At 43.9% G+C, this 17,144-nt stretch overlaps 1 protein-coding gene and 1 non-coding gene across 2 annotated transcripts in view; one reads left to right on the forward strand and one right to left on the reverse strand.

Moving 5' to 3' along the window:
- Positions 1–17,144, forward strand: part of LOC146181782 (uncharacterized) — a 54,300-nt gene that overhangs the window by 636 nt on the left and 36,520 nt on the right. Inside the window, exons 2-3 of the mRNA XM_084575848.1 lie at positions 4,641–4,683; positions 7,566–7,643. Coding sequence (XP_084431974.1) covers positions 4,641–4,683; positions 7,566–7,643 — 121 coding nt within the window. The remainder of the gene's footprint in view (positions 1–4,640; positions 4,684–7,565; positions 7,644–17,144) is intronic.
- TRNAL-AAG (transfer RNA leucine (anticodon AAG)) lies at positions 1,551–1,632 on the reverse strand. The gene has a single exon. It is a non-coding gene; the product is annotated as a tRNA-Leu (tRNA).

Genomic DNA, 17,144 nt, shown 5'->3' on the forward strand with positions numbered 1-17,144 from the left:
TCCACGGGCAGTACCCTTTATACAACTTACAGAACGTTTTCGGAGCAGGTTGTACAAGCTTTCCTTTTAAGCTGATGCAGCGAGAATTGTCAAAGCTCTTTCCAAGCAGAATTCAAATCAAATCAAATCAAATCAAATAAAAATATTTTATTCCAGGAAATTTTCTGTGGATACAGAGACTAAAATATTGCCTGACGAGACCCCTGTCCCCTGTTCGTACAGCATTCCTCGTTTATCAAACGGAATCCACTCCATACAGAAAATGCGATATTCATTAGGTATTCAGCAGAAAGATGCTACAGTGCTGTAGGTAAAAAAAAAAAAGTAGAACACGCATACGCAGTGTTCAAACAAAATCATATACCAAGATAAAGTTAGTAGACATCTTTAAATGCGTTATAAGTATTTAGAGAACAGTAATGGAACGATACTCAGTGCGCGTAACGTAGAATACAAAAAGCAAAAGACGGTGAAAAAAAAAAGAAAGAAAAGTTTTGGAGCAGGCAACATAATGTATGCTGTTTACACAAGAAAAGTTTTGTAATTTATTTTGGTTGGTTGGTTTGTGGGGTTTAACGTCCCAAAGCGACTCAGGCTATGAGAGACGCCGTAGTGGAGGACTCCGGAAATTTCGACCACCTGGGGTTCTTTAACGTGCACTGACATCGCACAGCACACGGGCGCCTTGCTTTTCGCCTCCACCGAAAAGCGGCCGCGTTTATGCGTGCTATCAGTCCAGTTTATAATACCATCAGTTTGTTCAGGTACTGGATAGCTTGATTGGATAACTGTTTCCCGTAATTGACAAATTACGTAGAAAACAATCCTGTACATATCACAAGAAAAAAAAAAACGGTTAACAATTTGACGCAACCAAAAGTGCGACAAAGGCAGGCCAAAACAGCCTACTCGGCGGAAACGTTTCGTTTGACTTGCTTTCTCGTAATTTGAAGCTCACAGGTAAGCACAGCGAACATCGTAAGTAACTTTCGTATATTAAAGCGTAGCTCTCTTGCTACGATCCTCCAAGGTCATTTGTGCAAGCACGTGGTGTGCATGCGCAAATGTTATCCCCTCCTCGCTACAGCTGGGCCACTCGATTGCTGCTTCGGCTCGCCCCCGGTCGAACCGCGAGTGACGTCAGCCTCGCAATCACGGGGCCGCCAGCTGCGTCCTGTACGTGCTTCCCCTCCCCCTCACCGCTGGTTTAAACCGGTGCTTTCACCACCATGGGACAGCTGTTTAAAGAGGCTGTATATGCTGCTTAAGTGCGGCTAGCTTCCTCTGAAAAAAAAAAAAAAAAAAAAGAAAAACACAAGAAAACAGGCTAAACCATGACTCGTTAACTAAGTTCGTTTAGAAGGTTGACCTTGGTTGAAGCTCGCCATTTTTTTTTTTTTTTTATCACCGAGCAGGTTGAAACCTGCAGCACATACGTCCATTCGTAGACTAAGATAGAAACAAGAACGAATTACATGCGAATGCTAGAGAAAATACTGAGATGGCTCAAGACACTCGATGAGCTATCGGAAATAAAGTGCAAAAAATTCTGGCAGCGGTGGGATTCGAACCCACGCCCCCGAAGAGACTGGTGCCTTAAACCAGCGCCTTAGACCGCTCGGCCACGCTACCGATGGGAAACTGCCGACTGTCGGACTACGTGACAGGCGTGCAGCTTCTGTTGGCCTAGATCCAACTGCTCGATCTTTAAACTATAGACTTTATCTGGCAGTGACCTACATTCACACCCGTTCTTTTGGAGCGTTAGCGCCCCTCACAGAGATGCACTCGAAAAGTCTCCTCTTCGATAAAGTACTTTTTTCCGCAATAGAAGAATCATCATTTCTGCCGAAAAAATCGTTCTTTCGATGACTGGAGAGCCGCCCTTTGCGTTTTAGGATAGATCTGCAGTGCCGTGAGGCCTGCGTTTGTACATGCGTATCTCATTGAAGGCTGCAGTGATGATCTGCCGACGTTCGCTGCTCTGCTCGAAAGGTCTATCACCTGGAGTCCGCTCATCAAAATTGAATTCAGTGATTGGGAATGATAGAGATGTTTATCGAGTTCACTGGCGGGATTTTCAATCTAGCCTTAACAGTTAATTTTTTGTTATAATTGGGAAGTAGGAAAGTAAATGCCCCCTCGAGGCCCTATTTTTTTCATTAGCATGCACACGTACTTGACTGCCGAACTCCGATCGTAATGGTTGCACCACGTGTTGGATGCGACGTCAGTTCACCGCTTTACACGTTCCTCCTCGTTTTGTGGCGCTTCCTTTCCTGTGCTGTGAGGCTGCAGTGAGGTTAATTTTATTAATTCCTTTTACCCTAGCTTTGATCTGATAATGACGATGTCGGAAGTTTCTATGAATAAATTAATAAATAGAGATAACAGGATATCCATCCAACCTTACGTGCCTTGCCCCCATGTAAAAGCCATGCACCGACCGCGATTCAGTGAGTTGTATTCTTTCTGCCTTGGAGTTTCTTTCCGTTCTGACGGTGACCTGTTATGCTTATCTATTATGAGACAAACTTTAGGATACTTGATTCAACTTACTGAAATAGCAGCAACAGGGAAAAAAAATATGTCCTCAGGAAGGGCACATGATTATGGACATTCTTTTTGTTGCAGAGAGGAGTTAGAGCAAAGAATAAAAATATTTCTGAATTGCACAATCTTGTGAGTAAATCGAATGAAGTAAACAAGCGGTTGATAGTCTAGTCGCCTGTGCACCTGCATGCCCCCCCCCCCCCCCCCCCCCCTGTTTTTTGTCACTACAGGACGACCGCCACACTCAGCATTGTAATGCGGCGCGGTGTGCTTTCGAATCGAAATACGCGTGGACCATTTTGAGAGAAGACATCGCCATTCCTGACGGCATGTGTCTTATTTTTTTTCTCGTGTAAATAGTCTGTACCTAGGTGCGTGGCCTGTCAAATAAATCTCCTCACTATATTTTGAAAAAAGAAAAGTTGCCATCTTTTTGTACAGGTATGTACGCATTTATGTAGCGTCAGTTGTTGATTTGCGACTAGGGCCAGCATAATATTAGAGTTGTTTTCGTTGCTTCCTATTCCTTTGACACCAGCTGGCCAATTCGAGTGATACCTGTGATCGGGCTATCATTTAGCTTCGAAATTCATGTGTACAACGTGACTCCATTAGCGAGGCGAAAGAGTTCAGGTGCAAAATTCAAGTTGCACGCCACTGAATGAGCGCTGGAGATTTAGATCCGGACAGGACAGAAACAGCTAGACTGAGCCAAAAAAAAAAAAAGAGAGAAAATAATAAAAGTTCGGCTGGCGCAGACCAGCAAAAGAGCCCTGGTCATTGAAGAAAACAAAGAAAAGCAGACGGCGAGCTTGAAATGTGATAACATCTCTGATGAACGGATCCCAAACCTGTTTTTGTAGCGCCAACCCAACGAGCGGGGATTAGGTGTCCTACGCACTTATGCATGGCTTTATGTATACTTTTTTCCGCGCACACTGCCATTTTTTCACCTCGAACTAGAATTCAAGGCAGTAAAGTACACAGACAAAAAGCTAGTTCAGCAAATGCAAAAGCGCAGTGCTCAGCGCAAATAGATTTGCATATATACATATGCCTATGTCTACATTGCAAGAATGCTTTGTTCGCAACTATGGCTATCGACGAATCGTTCCAGTGAAAGGTAGCCGATTTTTGTTGATCACGTTTGTTACTTGTATAAAAGGTAATTTAAAATATGTGCAATCAAGTAACAGTTTCTTTTTTTTTTTTTTTTTGAAAATACACTTGTTTAGCCATAACCCTAAAACAAAATGAAAAATATCACGCTTCATGGCTACGTTGAAGCACGCGTGCCTAGTTGACTATTAGGCTAGTGCATACATAAAAAAGCACCAGAATCTCTTAACAGTTCTAAATTCGTATAGAACAACTTAATTAGTTTTAGGAGTCGCACGGTCCAACAGAAGCCATTGTGCGACATAAGCAACCTTTACCTACAGCGCAGGAAAGGAGTGGCTAATCTGCTCAGGCCCTAGATTTTAATGCTCTTTCTTTCGCTGCTGCTGTTCGGATACTGTGGCAAGGATTTGTAGGTTTCCAAATGTCCGGTAACGAGAGGGAGCACTTCCACAGGCGGCCAAGGCATATATGATCTTATCTCTGCTTCTGGGGACCAACCAGTGACATGATAGCACGCAGGAAGCGTAGGAATGACCGAGAAATATGATGATTAAGACGGAAGATAGTGCTATCTGTTCCGTGTGGGCCAGCGGGAGGAATCGAACGAGATTAGTTAGGCCTAAGAGGTGGCAAAGAAGCGACGGAAGACAGCCCTGCCTTACCCTAAAATTGCCGTCGGAAGATGTTAGTTAAACATGTTTCTCGAAACCGACATTGACTGAACAGACTCGTGCAATTTTTACCAACTTAAGGTCGGAATTTTCGCCCAGGTAAAGCTTCGCCTTCAGATTGTAACGGAAGCCTGACAACATTGTGTTCGTGCCATTTGATCGTCCGCCCACCGGCAGCTACAGCGGGTCCTCTCGTCCATGGCGGACGGAAGGTCTCGGCCCAGCGTACAATGTCGGCCTGTTTTGCAAGTGTGGTGCCGTAAGCGCGTGTGAAATCGGTGTGCATCTTCGAAGATTCCTCGGAGCTTGTTGCTTCTCGCCCGCCTGCGCAAATGCAGTAAGTGGGATGGCGATCAGCCAGCGTTTTCCTTTATGTCCATGAAAGTCGCAACTTCGATTTTTTGTTTGTTGGTCTAGAGTATCGATACACACAATGACTGTTTGTTAAACTTAGAGGCTTTGAAAAAACTGAGAAGAGGCCGATCGCACACTAGTGACTGAACTGCAAACTGGAGGCAATACCGCTGTTTTAGCTGGGGAAGTCACTCTCGAAACTGTGAATGTGATCTGTGAGCGAAAGGATCACCAGAGACCAGAGCGATTGCTCAGCGTCTGACAGCAGTAAGGTATGCAGAAGGCTCTGACGGGAGGTTCGGCACGAGTTCTAATTTCTGCATAGCAATGAAAACCGATAATTTTCAAACTGGTAAAAGTAGTCCCTTGGAAGATACTCAGCTTTTGAATAGGGACGAGTATGTTCAACTTCGTGGCGTTCGAGTAAATTCAAAATTTCAGAACTGCCACGCATTCGTGTTTTCCCTTTTCGCAGGGTGTTTTCACTTATAGCCATATGTATTGGTGCTAGGTAGAATTTGTGTAGTTGGTGCTAAGTACAAGAAAGGGCTTGCTGTACGGTGCTAAGTGCTTCGGCTGAACATTCCATAGACGTCACGGCGACCGCCATTTCGTAGTCTGTGGAGCGCAGGGAAAGGCAGCAGGAGCATCGAAAAAGATAATCATCGCCCGCTACGGCCTGCGCTGCTCAAGCTACGTGCTAGCCACCAAGTTGAGCCCGTGACGTCAAGTGAAAAGCCCCTTATCGTATCAAGGATACTGATCATGAAACAGTTTGGCGTTGAGTGGCTGCGTAAAAAAATAGAACAAAACACAAAATGGTCTTTGAGGCACGTCGCCAAGTCAGACATCTTTATTCCGAACAATACCCACAGTAATCTGCTTGCTTTCAAATCTTTAACGCACCTGCTTAGCTACATAGCGTCATCGTGAAATTATGGTTGAATAAATAATGCTTTCAACTTTAAATTCCAGCGCGACAAGGACACATCCACTTAGCCTCGTTTTAATGGTGATGGGAAAAATTTGCCGGGCGCATGAATTGCGGCTAGCGCTGCTAAATTTTGAAAAGCCATTGCTCTTGAGAGAAGCTCGTTCCGTATAAACGTAATACTGCAGCCGACCCTTGTCAGATCCCTGCATTTAATTCAAAGCCGTCCCTATTTCGTGATTTTAGTCCGCGAAGTTGGCGTATGGGTTACCGGCAATTGCGAAGAGTCAAGGGAGCAGTGAGGGAATATTTTTTTGCAGTAACTATGGAAACGCTGAAAAAAAAAAAAAAGACTTGTTATACACCTCAACAGGCGCAGCTGATGATTGGGAAACGCAGATCCTTCGTCATGTATACATGTCGTCCGAGCGCAGCGGTAAGCGCCAAATGGCAGTAGCTGGCGTCGATTGAGGACAAGAGATTAAGCCATCTAGCTAATGAATATGAGCGTAGAACATACTTCTGGTCATTGTGATTGGAAATCAAGGTGTTTGAAATACAGCTTGGTGCACATGCGATTTGGAAGGAGAGCCGACGATACTCAACGTCAACTACGAGGCTTCCTTTTCCCGGGCAGAAGATCTGCAGCTCACCTCCACTTCTGCGAGAGCTGTCGCTGTGCGTAAATAAATTTGTGAAAATTACATTGCGTAGGTTATAATAATCCGTAGCTTGCGTTTTATTGTTGGCCAAACAAAAAAAAAAGGTTGTTCCTTGTACACAGCTACTCAAATTTGACACCAGCGCATTCGTGACATAATTTCGTACTTACAGACAACAAAAGAAAGGCCAAGTAACGCGAGCTGTAGGGAAAAGCGAGCAGCAGGTACTGTATATATGGAATGGATAGGTCATCCATGGAATCCAAGGCAAAAAGGCACAAAATTGGACGAGTTCATATGGACCCATGTTGTTTCGGTACCACAAGTACTAGGATTGTAGCTTTTCAGACTACAGTGTTGTAATCATGAACTGGACATGCGCATATCATGTGCATTTGTTCCTTTGTTTTTGTTTTTTGCTTATTTTATTCTATATATTGCGTATTCCAATAAAATTCGTCAGCTTATATGCAGCACCTGTTCTGTCTTTTTTCGTCTCTGTTCTCGTACTTGTGGGGCCGAAACAACATGGAGCCAGTGCAGCTGAATGGGCACTACGATATGCGAGAGTGAAGTGAGGATGGCGTGCTGAATTGGCTCTGAGAAGGCGTATACGGCATATAGCGTTTAACGTCGCAAAGTTACTCAGGCTATGATGACTGGCGCAATTGAGTGCTCCGGAAAACTTCGGTTACACCGGTTTCTTTAATGTGCACTGACAACGCACCGCCCTAGGGGGGCTGGAGTTTCGACTCTCTTCGAAAGCAGTCGACAAGGAAAGGATCGAACTCTGGTCCCTCGGCACAGTAGTCGAGCGCCCTAACCACTGATCTACCGCGTCGGGGAACGAAGTCACGGACTTGCGAATTATACATAGTTTGAAATGACGTCATTGTGATACAGGTACGGCTCAATAGAATTCCTGGACAGTAGAATTAACAGGGCAGAAATGAAAAATCAACATCAAAGAAACATTAACGATTGATGTAGCATGAGGTTTGCGACTTAATCAGCCTGCAGGCAGACAACACACCAGGAAGCGCTTCTTAAGACGTTTTCCGGTGTTTTGAAATTCACGCCACACTATTCTTAGAAAATAAATACATGCTTCAGGGAGGCGCAGACTGCTCCTGTCGCCTTTAAAAGTGTCGCACCAGCAAAAAAGCTACGACAAAATTCAGCGTTTGAAATTCACGCAGTCACGCTCCTACAGCAGCGTATTGATACCGCATGTGGTGATGGGCATGTGGTGACGTGAGTATACCTTTTCAGGTCACGACCTTGGGACTGAATTCCCGGAGAAGCACGACGTGGCAAGCATCTCAACCTTTGTCTGCCACTTCGGCACAGGTGAGAGCACAACCCACCTGAAAGAACGCACAGTAGGATTATACCTAGCTCTCTTAAAGGTACTTTTTTGTTTCGTGGGCTATGAGAGTCGGAAATTGAAAGAAGGCTTCTGTTATGACGTGACCAGGAATACCAAAAGAAGAATGCTGAATGATACTGCATGAAAACCTCTCTATGTTTACTGGCTTACGAGCATGGATTAGGTCTCCTAGAGGACGGTAAAAAAAAAAAAAAAAAGGTGCATGAATGTGCACTGTTCCGTAACGTACGTACGCAGGTGTCGAGGGGGTCCTTTAGGTGCCGCTCTGGAGAATGGCACGGGGGTCAGTGATTTCCACGTGGATCTCGTTTCTTAAGCTTTTGGTAACATAGTGTTACGGACTCGGTCTCAAGCAGAGCACGGAGGAGGGAAGAAGGAATAGGAAGAAGCGTTGGTTTCTGGGGCTAGCAGGCTACACGTAGTCCGGCTGCCATAACACTGTAAATAAAACCCCCTTGCGTATTTCACCGTAACAATATTACTCATTTCATGATTTGCGGCTCGTCTTAGCCCATAACCCCTACTGTCAGCGCCCAACGATGCCGTCAGGCGTAGCCTGTGAGAGGAAGGAGAGGATCTCATGTCTTTTGTTCTTCGTGGAAAGAATGTGTTTTGACACCAGGTTACTAAGTTTACAGCCCTATCACTCAGCACATGCGTTAAAGTTCAGCTTGTGATTTGGTTTATGAGGTGTAGCGTGTCAAAGCGGTTCAAATAATTAGGGATGGCACAGTCGAAGGCCCCGGATAATTTCGATCAGCTAGGATTTTTTTTTTTTTTTTTAACATTCACTGAATCGCATAGTGCACGTCAACCAGTGTTCCGCCCCCATAGAAACACGGCCGCCGTAGCCGGGTTCAATACCAGGTCCCCTGGCTCTGAAGTCGATTGACTAACCACTGAGTCACCACCGCGGGGAGTTTGATAAATCTGCCGTATCAGCCTAGCATGAATTAGGGCAGATTACTAGAAGTTTTAGTATAAGCTAAGGAATCTATTGTCAGATAAAGCACGCTAGCAGACGACGGACCAGGAAGAGGAGGACACACACATATGCGCTCACTAACAACTTTATTTTGGAAAACAGCTGATACACACCTTATATACAAAGACCAAAAGTGCCCATGAGCATGGTTATCAGAACTCAAGCATCCAAGGAACGGCATCTGATATTGAACACAATTAACCCTGTGACATGGAGTGTGTGGGGCGGGGCAAATGCAAAGGAACAGAACGAGGCACACATGAAGCCCAGATAAAACGATACTGAAGAGAGGCAACAAATACCATGGCTAAAAGCGAAAATGACTGCATGAGACCAATAATACAAACAAGACAGCGCCGCCATAAGCTCAGTCTAAAAGCCAAGGCTGTTAATGTCAGAGAAGGTAAAGGCGCTAAAATAGGAAAAAGGACGAAAAACATGAACAACAAATAAAAGACGCTAAATGAAAACACTGAAATCTAGTAGACAAAAACTGAAAAAGGCAAGTAAAAGGTCACTGACGAAAAGGTTCTACGCATAGCAAACTGGAAAACAGGACGGGCTAAAGGAACAAACCACAGATGCATGAAACCTTATGGCAATAAAACGATGGGGCAAAGACAGAATAGCTCGATTAAAAATTACGGCAGGCGAATGCGGAACTAATCAACACAGGCGAAGACTAGCGTTCTTTCTCTGGCAATGAATAATCAACTCGCCCAGCTACATACCTTGTTTAAGGAATCTACTTTTCTGCAACGGTACTGTGGTGGTATTATCGGCATATAATATACATCCAGCAAATGTAAGACATGATGGCAAATCCATAATTTTAATTAGAAACAGTGACGGTCTAAATGTGGAACACTGAGGAACTTCAATGCTAGTAGTGTTTGCTTGCCAACGTTCAAAAATGAAAAATATTTTGATACGCCTGTGTTAATATTAACGAATTTGTGCGGCTCCAATGTGCTCCCAGGTGGTAAATATCTGAGCGAATGCATTGTTAGCGGTTGCATTTTTATTGACCGAGTTTTTATTTCAATTTGTGATCGAATGATGCAGAAGCAAAATTGGCTCACTCTATAGGGGCCTGAATATGTGCGGCAGGTATGGATTCGCCCCGCAGCAGTAATTCACAGAACTCATTGTAAAGCAGTCTGGTTACGGTCTCCCTGTCACAACTGTCGTTTAAAAACCCCGAGTTACTCTGACTCACCTAATTCCGCTTTGGAGCTAGTTCATCGCACTCGTGGGATTGTTGCTTTCACTCTCGGAACTCTTTTGGGCCACCTGCGACCGCGGTTACCGTGACCGTCGCCACGCGTTCGTTTCTGATACTATTGGGACACAATACAGTGTTATTCAAGACACATTTCCTGATATCAAGAAAATGAAATCAGTAGATGACGATGTGAACGAGAAAGGCCAAGAAACTCTGTTAAACTTGTATTATAGTAAAAGTTGTATCGTCGACTTGCCCTGTAGCTAATCCGAAAGGCTGTTGGCGATCATGTGTCGCGACGTAGTGCAATCTTCATTGTTGGGACGCGCAGTCGCTCGTCGCCATCAAACATTAGAATCTCAGTGAGCCTCTGTGTAGAAGTTATGGGGTGCCAAGAAAGATGCAGCAGTATTTCTGGTCCACTGCGTAAAAGCGGCAGAAATTCATGCTAGCGCTTGCTCTTTTAGAGTTTCGTGGATAACAACGTATGCAGTTGTCCAATCAGGAAGAACTTGAAAAATATTTTGCTTTGAAATTTTGAGTTTTGACATCAAAATAAAGACTTAATTCTACAGAAGATGCAGAATGTTCGATCTGCTTTCAAAGAACGTTATTGCGGAAGCATTAAATAAGTGAAAGTGCTTTGTTTAACAATTGGTTGTCATGCTCCCTTCTGCTACCTGATGAAGCGTGTGACGTCAACGTTCTTTGCAGGTGATGACCTTGAGACAGTAGAGACTGGACTCAAGGAGAAAGACACAGCGGATATGTTTCCACCATCGCCCTTACTTCGACACTGGTGAGTGCATTGTGGGCTTCCTGAAATGTTTATTTTTCTCGTGCTAGGAAAGGTCGAAAATTCGCAATGCGTCGTTTGGTGTGGTGGAACCAGGAACATCCATAAACACATACACAAGTGGAAAGCTAAACAATGTGGCATAAAAATATGGCTTGCTTTATGGGATTATGCGCGAGAAAGTAATAATTGAAGAGGAAAGTCAAAACTATAAGAACATCTACGAATATGCTTTGGGGACTTTTAGATGGCGGACAGGCTAGTATCCTATATTTTCGCAGTTTGAACATAAGAAAGTCATTTTTTCATGCATCGATAATTTTTCCTTAATTTCAAGGCTTTTCGGCTTTTCTTAAGTCAAGAGTTTAGCCCTGCGTAGTTATCATTAGCGCTAAGCGATGGCGCTCTTTCGAGAGTAGGCTCACTGCTTTCGTTTCATTCATTTGTATAAATGCCCCTTTACCTATGAAATGTTTGCGAGGGCAAGATAGGCGTAGCGTATAAAGTGCACGTTAATCGCTTGCTTGGAAGCGTGCTATAGAATAAATGGACTGGATCGCCCTTATGGATGGATGCAATGGATGGAATATAGGTGCGTCCCCTTTGAAACGGGGTGGTAGCAGTAGGTATCATACTCATTTTTCTCCAATTACCTTCATTATTGGTTTAGATTGGTTAACTATACCATCATTATATTTCTTGAATTTTTGTTTCTACATTACTAACATTATGTCACTCTTTTGCTTTTAAGCCACCAATCTTCCAGTCGTTTTTTGCTAGCTTCCACCACCGGTTTATTCTCCCGGCCACTGGTATAGCTTCAGGAAGAGTGACTGCGCCTGCATCGACGTTCGGATGGATGCCATTACATTCGAGTATAATACAGTCAATTGTTTCACTGGAGTTACTACATACAGCACATGCGTCATCTTCATCGTTAAATTTCTTTTTGTAGCTGCGTGTTCTAAGGCACCCTGATCTATCTTCAAAAAGTAGGGCACTGCCTCTTGAGTTATCAAAGAATGCTTCCTTCCTGATCTGCCTTTTCACTTTCGGTATAACTCCACACTCTGTTTCTTTTCCATTGAATTTATCCAATTTTGACCTTCTGGGGTTTTCACCTGTTGCTTAACGCTCTTTATTTCTTTGTCCTTTCTTGTGACCACCATATTTACTGGTTAGTTTCCTAGTTCTTTTCCTCCATTGTGAGTCAACGCTTTTTAGGTATCGGTATTTAAATACTTTAGCTGGCCATCTGTTGCGGTCCAATTTCTTCAGGCGTTCACATATAATATTTTAATCTGAGCTTCCCGTACTTCGAAAGATGCCCAGCCCATATCTCCCTGTACTGCCTCATTTGTGGTTTTGCCGTGGGCACCTAGTGCTAATCGTCCAACGGCTCTCTGATTTATTTCTAATGTCGACTGTACCTCTGATTTTAGGCACAAAACCGCATTTCTGAAAGTAAGCCCGTGCACCATAATTACTTTCCAAATACCCCTCAAAACCTCATACCTGTTCTATCCCCACAATGCCCTGTGCTTCATTATCCCGGAATTTCTTCGCCTTTTGGCCTTAAGTGATTGCTCATGCTTTCCAACGTATGCCAAATCTTCGTTTACCCATATCGCGAGATATTTATATTCTGCTACTCTGGGTATTTCATGGCCTTGTATTTTATGATCCTAATTAGTTGAGCCGTTGAAAATTATCAGACCCGATTTAACTGCGCTAAAACTGAAGCATAGAGCGCCCCCTTCGTCTCCGAAATACTGAACCAGAGTTCGCAATTCTTCCAGAGTCTCAGCTAGAAATACAATATCGTCTGCATACATTAAACCGGGGAGGCGCTGCTCTACCGCCTTTCCACCTAATCGATATGACCGGTAAAACCTAGGTTACTTTCTCGTATCCTCCTTTCCAGGTTTATGATATAAAGCATGAACAGCAGCAGTGATAGAGGACAACCTTGTCTTAATCCTTTGCAAACCTTGACTGCTTCCGTACTTCTTATCCGTTCAGATGTAATTTCTACTTTGTTATCCCGGTATATTTCCTGTAGGAACTTTGTTATCTCATAACCGACACCTTCTTCTTTTAATAAGTTCCGCAGGAGTTGCCTGTTTACGTTGTCGTACGCCCCGTGTATGCCCAGGAAGGCCAAATACAGAGGTCTATTTTCCACTCTAGATATTTCGATGCATTGGGTAAGCACGAACAGGCTGTCATCTAAGCGCCTACTATTTCTAAAGCCGTTCTGAAGTTCTCCGAGTATCTTGTTACTTTCTACCCATGCTTGCACCTTTAATTTCACCACCTGCATGACCAACCTGTACATAACAGATGTTATGGTAATCGGCCTGTAGGAGTTTATGTGCATCCTGTCTACTTTCCCTTTATAAATCAAATTCATTTTAATCTGCAGCCAGCTGTCCGGAATTTTCGTATTCGTTATGACTGTTTTCAAAGCTTTTAACAACGTTTCCTTACTTCTTGGACCAAGTTCACTAACCAGCTTGATCGGAATTCCATCTATTCCTGTTGGTGGGTTTTTAGGAATATTTTTTTCTGCCTTTTTCCAGTTTATATATGCCAGTTGTAAGCTGTTTGTGTTCTGCTATCTTGTGTTGCTTCCTGATTTGCGGATATTACTCTATCGTCGCTCTTAAATGACTCGGGTATAACTGAATGAAGAAGAACTGAACAAGGGTAAATGGAGTACGCCTCAGTTCGCAGATGAGCCAACGTTTCGACAAGTGGACTTGTCTTCGTCTGGACAAGTCCACGTGTCGACACGTTGGCTCATCTGCGAACTGGCATACCCCATTTATCCTTGTTTAGTTCTTCTTCATACCGTGCAAACCATCTTGTTCTCGTTCTACTCGGGTATAACTGATGTGATGTAGTTCACTGCGTTGTCTCCCTTTAAACAATTTCCCTCGTTATCTTGAATCCGGTCCTGCTTTCTTTGATTCTTTTTACCTAGCCAGACTATATGGTTCGAGGATTTTCTTGGTCTGCCTCTAGAGGCATCGTGTATGTCAGCTATCCAGCGATGGGTGGACTGCTCAAATTTACTTTGGACGAGGGCCTGTACATCAAGTTTTTTTTTTGTCAATATGATTCCCATTTTTGGTCGATTTCCTCCTGAGATACCTGTGCTTTCTTTGCCTCTCGGTGTTCCCTTGAAGCAGCCCGCCGTTTTTCAATGGCTTCCCTGATTTCCTTATTCCACCAGCTCCGTGGCTTCCTCTTTCCATTCCAGCGGTTTGCTCCTTTAACCTCCTTAATTTTCCTCCCTATGAGTATTTCTACATGTTATAATCGCAGTCTTCCATGGGGCTTTTTTTTTACTGCTTCCTCTGTGTCTGCTGCTATCTGCACTATTTGATCGTCGCTTAATTTGGCGTTTACTTTTTGTCTAAGGTCTATTTCTCAAGGGCCCCATCTGCAATACGTTTATGATCCCTTCCCAGACTACACTACCCTCCTTCGTCTATTTCCATTTTTGTGACCTTGCTATAAACTCCCTGCGACATTAGACTTTAGTCAATGGTCGTCTGCCTGTTGCGGAATTCCCACGTGATTTGTCCTTCGCATTTTGTTTCTCTATTTACAATAACTAGGTCGTGACGCTCACAAAATCTAGCATTAGCTTCACGTTACAATCCGTGTATCCATCCAGATCGACGATGTGGCCGTTCATGTCCCCCAGCAGAATAATATCGGCCCCGTCTCCAAACTGGCTTATATCGTCACTCAGACATTCAACAAGATCCTTGCTTTCTTGCCTGCATTGGTGTCCTGTTTCTAAATAAACTCCAACCTAGCCATGTCCTTATGCCAAAAATTGTTCCTGATACCCAGATATGTTCTTTACAAGATGATTTTATTCTTTGCCAATTTGTTCCCTGGTGTATCAATACCGACCCCTCCACCCTTTTTTTCTGTTCTCGTTCTGTTGCACCCTTCCCAGACGTAGCCTTCTATAAACAGCGGATCTTCTCGTTTCCTGAGATGAGTCTCGCATAGAGCGTACACACCTGTTTTGGCATCCTTCAACTGCTGTTCTATTTCTAACCATTTCGCTCTTTTTCTACCTCCTTGCATGTTTGTGTAGCTGATCCTAGTGTTAAATCTCTTTTTTTGTACTTTTCTTTCTCGACCTCCTCCTTGCCATTTTTTGCTGCTCAGCCTCCGTAATTACGCTTTCTTCTGCTTCACTTCTAACTACCTCTGCGCACAGAGCCCTCGCGGACCTCTTAAAAAGCTACAGCCCTGCTTGCCAGGTGCCAGCCGATCTCTGCTCCCACCCTTCTGTTAAAATGAAAGCCATGTCGCTGAAAAGCCCTGCCAAAACCTGCTCTATGCACTTCCCTGTTTACCTCAACCACTTCGAAACGTTTCTCCAGGCTTAACGTTCTTATGTCCTATATACCTCAACCACGTCCTTTTCCAGCTTTCCGTTCGATCCTATAGCACCTCCGGTACTGTGCATACAACTATCTGCGCTTGCTGTGTTATCTCTCTGATATCGTCAACTGCCTTAATTAGACTTTCCACCACTCCTGCAGCCTCACCGTTTAGGACATCGTTTATCCCCGCGGCTACTATCACCATATTGCACCCTGCGGAATTTTTCAACAACCTATTTTTACTCTCTTTCAACACTGCCATCATTGTCATCCCTGGGAAATTTTCAATTAACACTCGCTTATCACCCTTTACACGTTCCAAGATATCTCGCTTGCACCTGCTCATGTTAGGATCTCCGGCGATAAGCATAAGGCGATAAGGCGATTGGCTGGTAATCCTAAGAACACGGAGTTGATCCCGACCGCGGGGGCCGCTTGTCGATGGAGGAGAAAAGGAGAGTGCCCGTGTATTGTGTGATGTCAGTGCATATTGAAGAACACAAGGTAATAGAAATTTCTACAGCCGGCTCTCAACTACACAGTCCCTCATATCATGAGTCGCTTTGGCATTTGAAACCATACCAGACAATGTTAATTAAATATTAATTGGAAAAATTTGGTCCTAGCTGATTCTTCCCGAGGCAATTTCGATACAAATGCAAATTTTATTTGATGTCGAAAACAGAGAAAAGACACATGGTTTGCACCGAGTTGACGTATATCAGCATCGTTGTGTTCTGGGCGAGTCGGTTGTTCGTAGTGGATGGAAAGTTAGTGCGCACTACAAATATGGACAAGAAGGAGACACACACAGGCGCCGTATACCCGGACGGATTGACGGGTGAGCGGAAGAGGGCTATCATATCGATGATCATCGTATGGGTATCTATAGGTAGCATTAGGATGTGGTTCAGAGCGAAGACTTAGTGTGAATGTCGCGGTCTGGCTCTCACGCCCAGTGCAGCGCGAGTCAATCTGCCTGGAATGAAATCGGCTGCGATTTGTTTTGAAACGTATGTGATGTAGAGGTTATCTTGGAAAAAGGAAGGAGGCGCGACGATTGGGAATTTGTTTGAGACTAAGGGCAGCCTGTTGAAGGATTCGGTGTCCATGTTCGGTGCTTGAAAAACGTGCTATCGCAATCTGCTGGTTCTGGTGCCGTTTTAGGAGCTCTTACGAAGTTAAGGAGTGTTTTATATAGTCTTAATGCTCAGTGAATGTCTCTATGCCAATACTAAGCGACGTCTTGTATAATGTGCGAAGCGCAACCTCATATCATGTCGTTGATGTTGTGTCAAAATGTGATATGGAAATGTATCAAGCCCGTTATACCTAGTGGCACGGGCAGATGCACATCAATTTTTTTTTCTTTTTTTTTTCTTTTGGGGGGGGGGGGGGGGGGTAGCCTCACCATAATATATGTATCTAAGGGAGCCCGGCGTGCTTATTCACAATCCCGCGGACGAGATGCGCAGTATGATAGTAAACTTAGATGGTAGTGGTTTCTTTTTCTTGCAGCATCCCCAACCCTCTCTTCCGTCTTTATGCTCGTTTATATATATATATATATATATATATATATATATATATATATATATATAAACAAGCAATATTAAATGGGTTGAGAGTTTTTCTGACCGATTAATTTAATTGTATGAGCAAATTTGGGCACTTCTTTGTTCTCAAGACTCCATAATCGTGCAACACCGCTCAAGGTTATCCTTTCTCAAGGGTGCGCACTATGTTTGCCACATGGTTCCGGATGGGTGATATGGCGATTAGTCATTCCGCGATAATAAGCTGTATGCTCATTGTAATGTACGAAGGATCAGTCATGTCCCACTGAAATTCTTTACCGCACTTTATCAACAGTGGCGGAAAATATCCCGAGAACTGCGCTCAAACTTCCGTTACCGAGTATCGCAATTGTTTTTTATAAACTTCCCGTTCCCGAAAAAAAAAAAAAGGGGGGTGTGTAAGCTATGAGGAAGCACTACGGTCTTGGTTCTGGCGGTTTATATATGGCCGCGCATTAACGGG

The sequence above is a fragment of the Amblyomma maculatum genome, chromosome 8 (assembly GCF_055883805.1).
Source record: "Amblyomma maculatum isolate TAMU_Amacu chromosome 8, ASM5588380v1, whole genome shotgun sequence".
Classification (NCBI taxonomy): Eukaryota; Metazoa; Arthropoda; class Arachnida; order Ixodida; family Ixodidae; genus Amblyomma; species Amblyomma maculatum.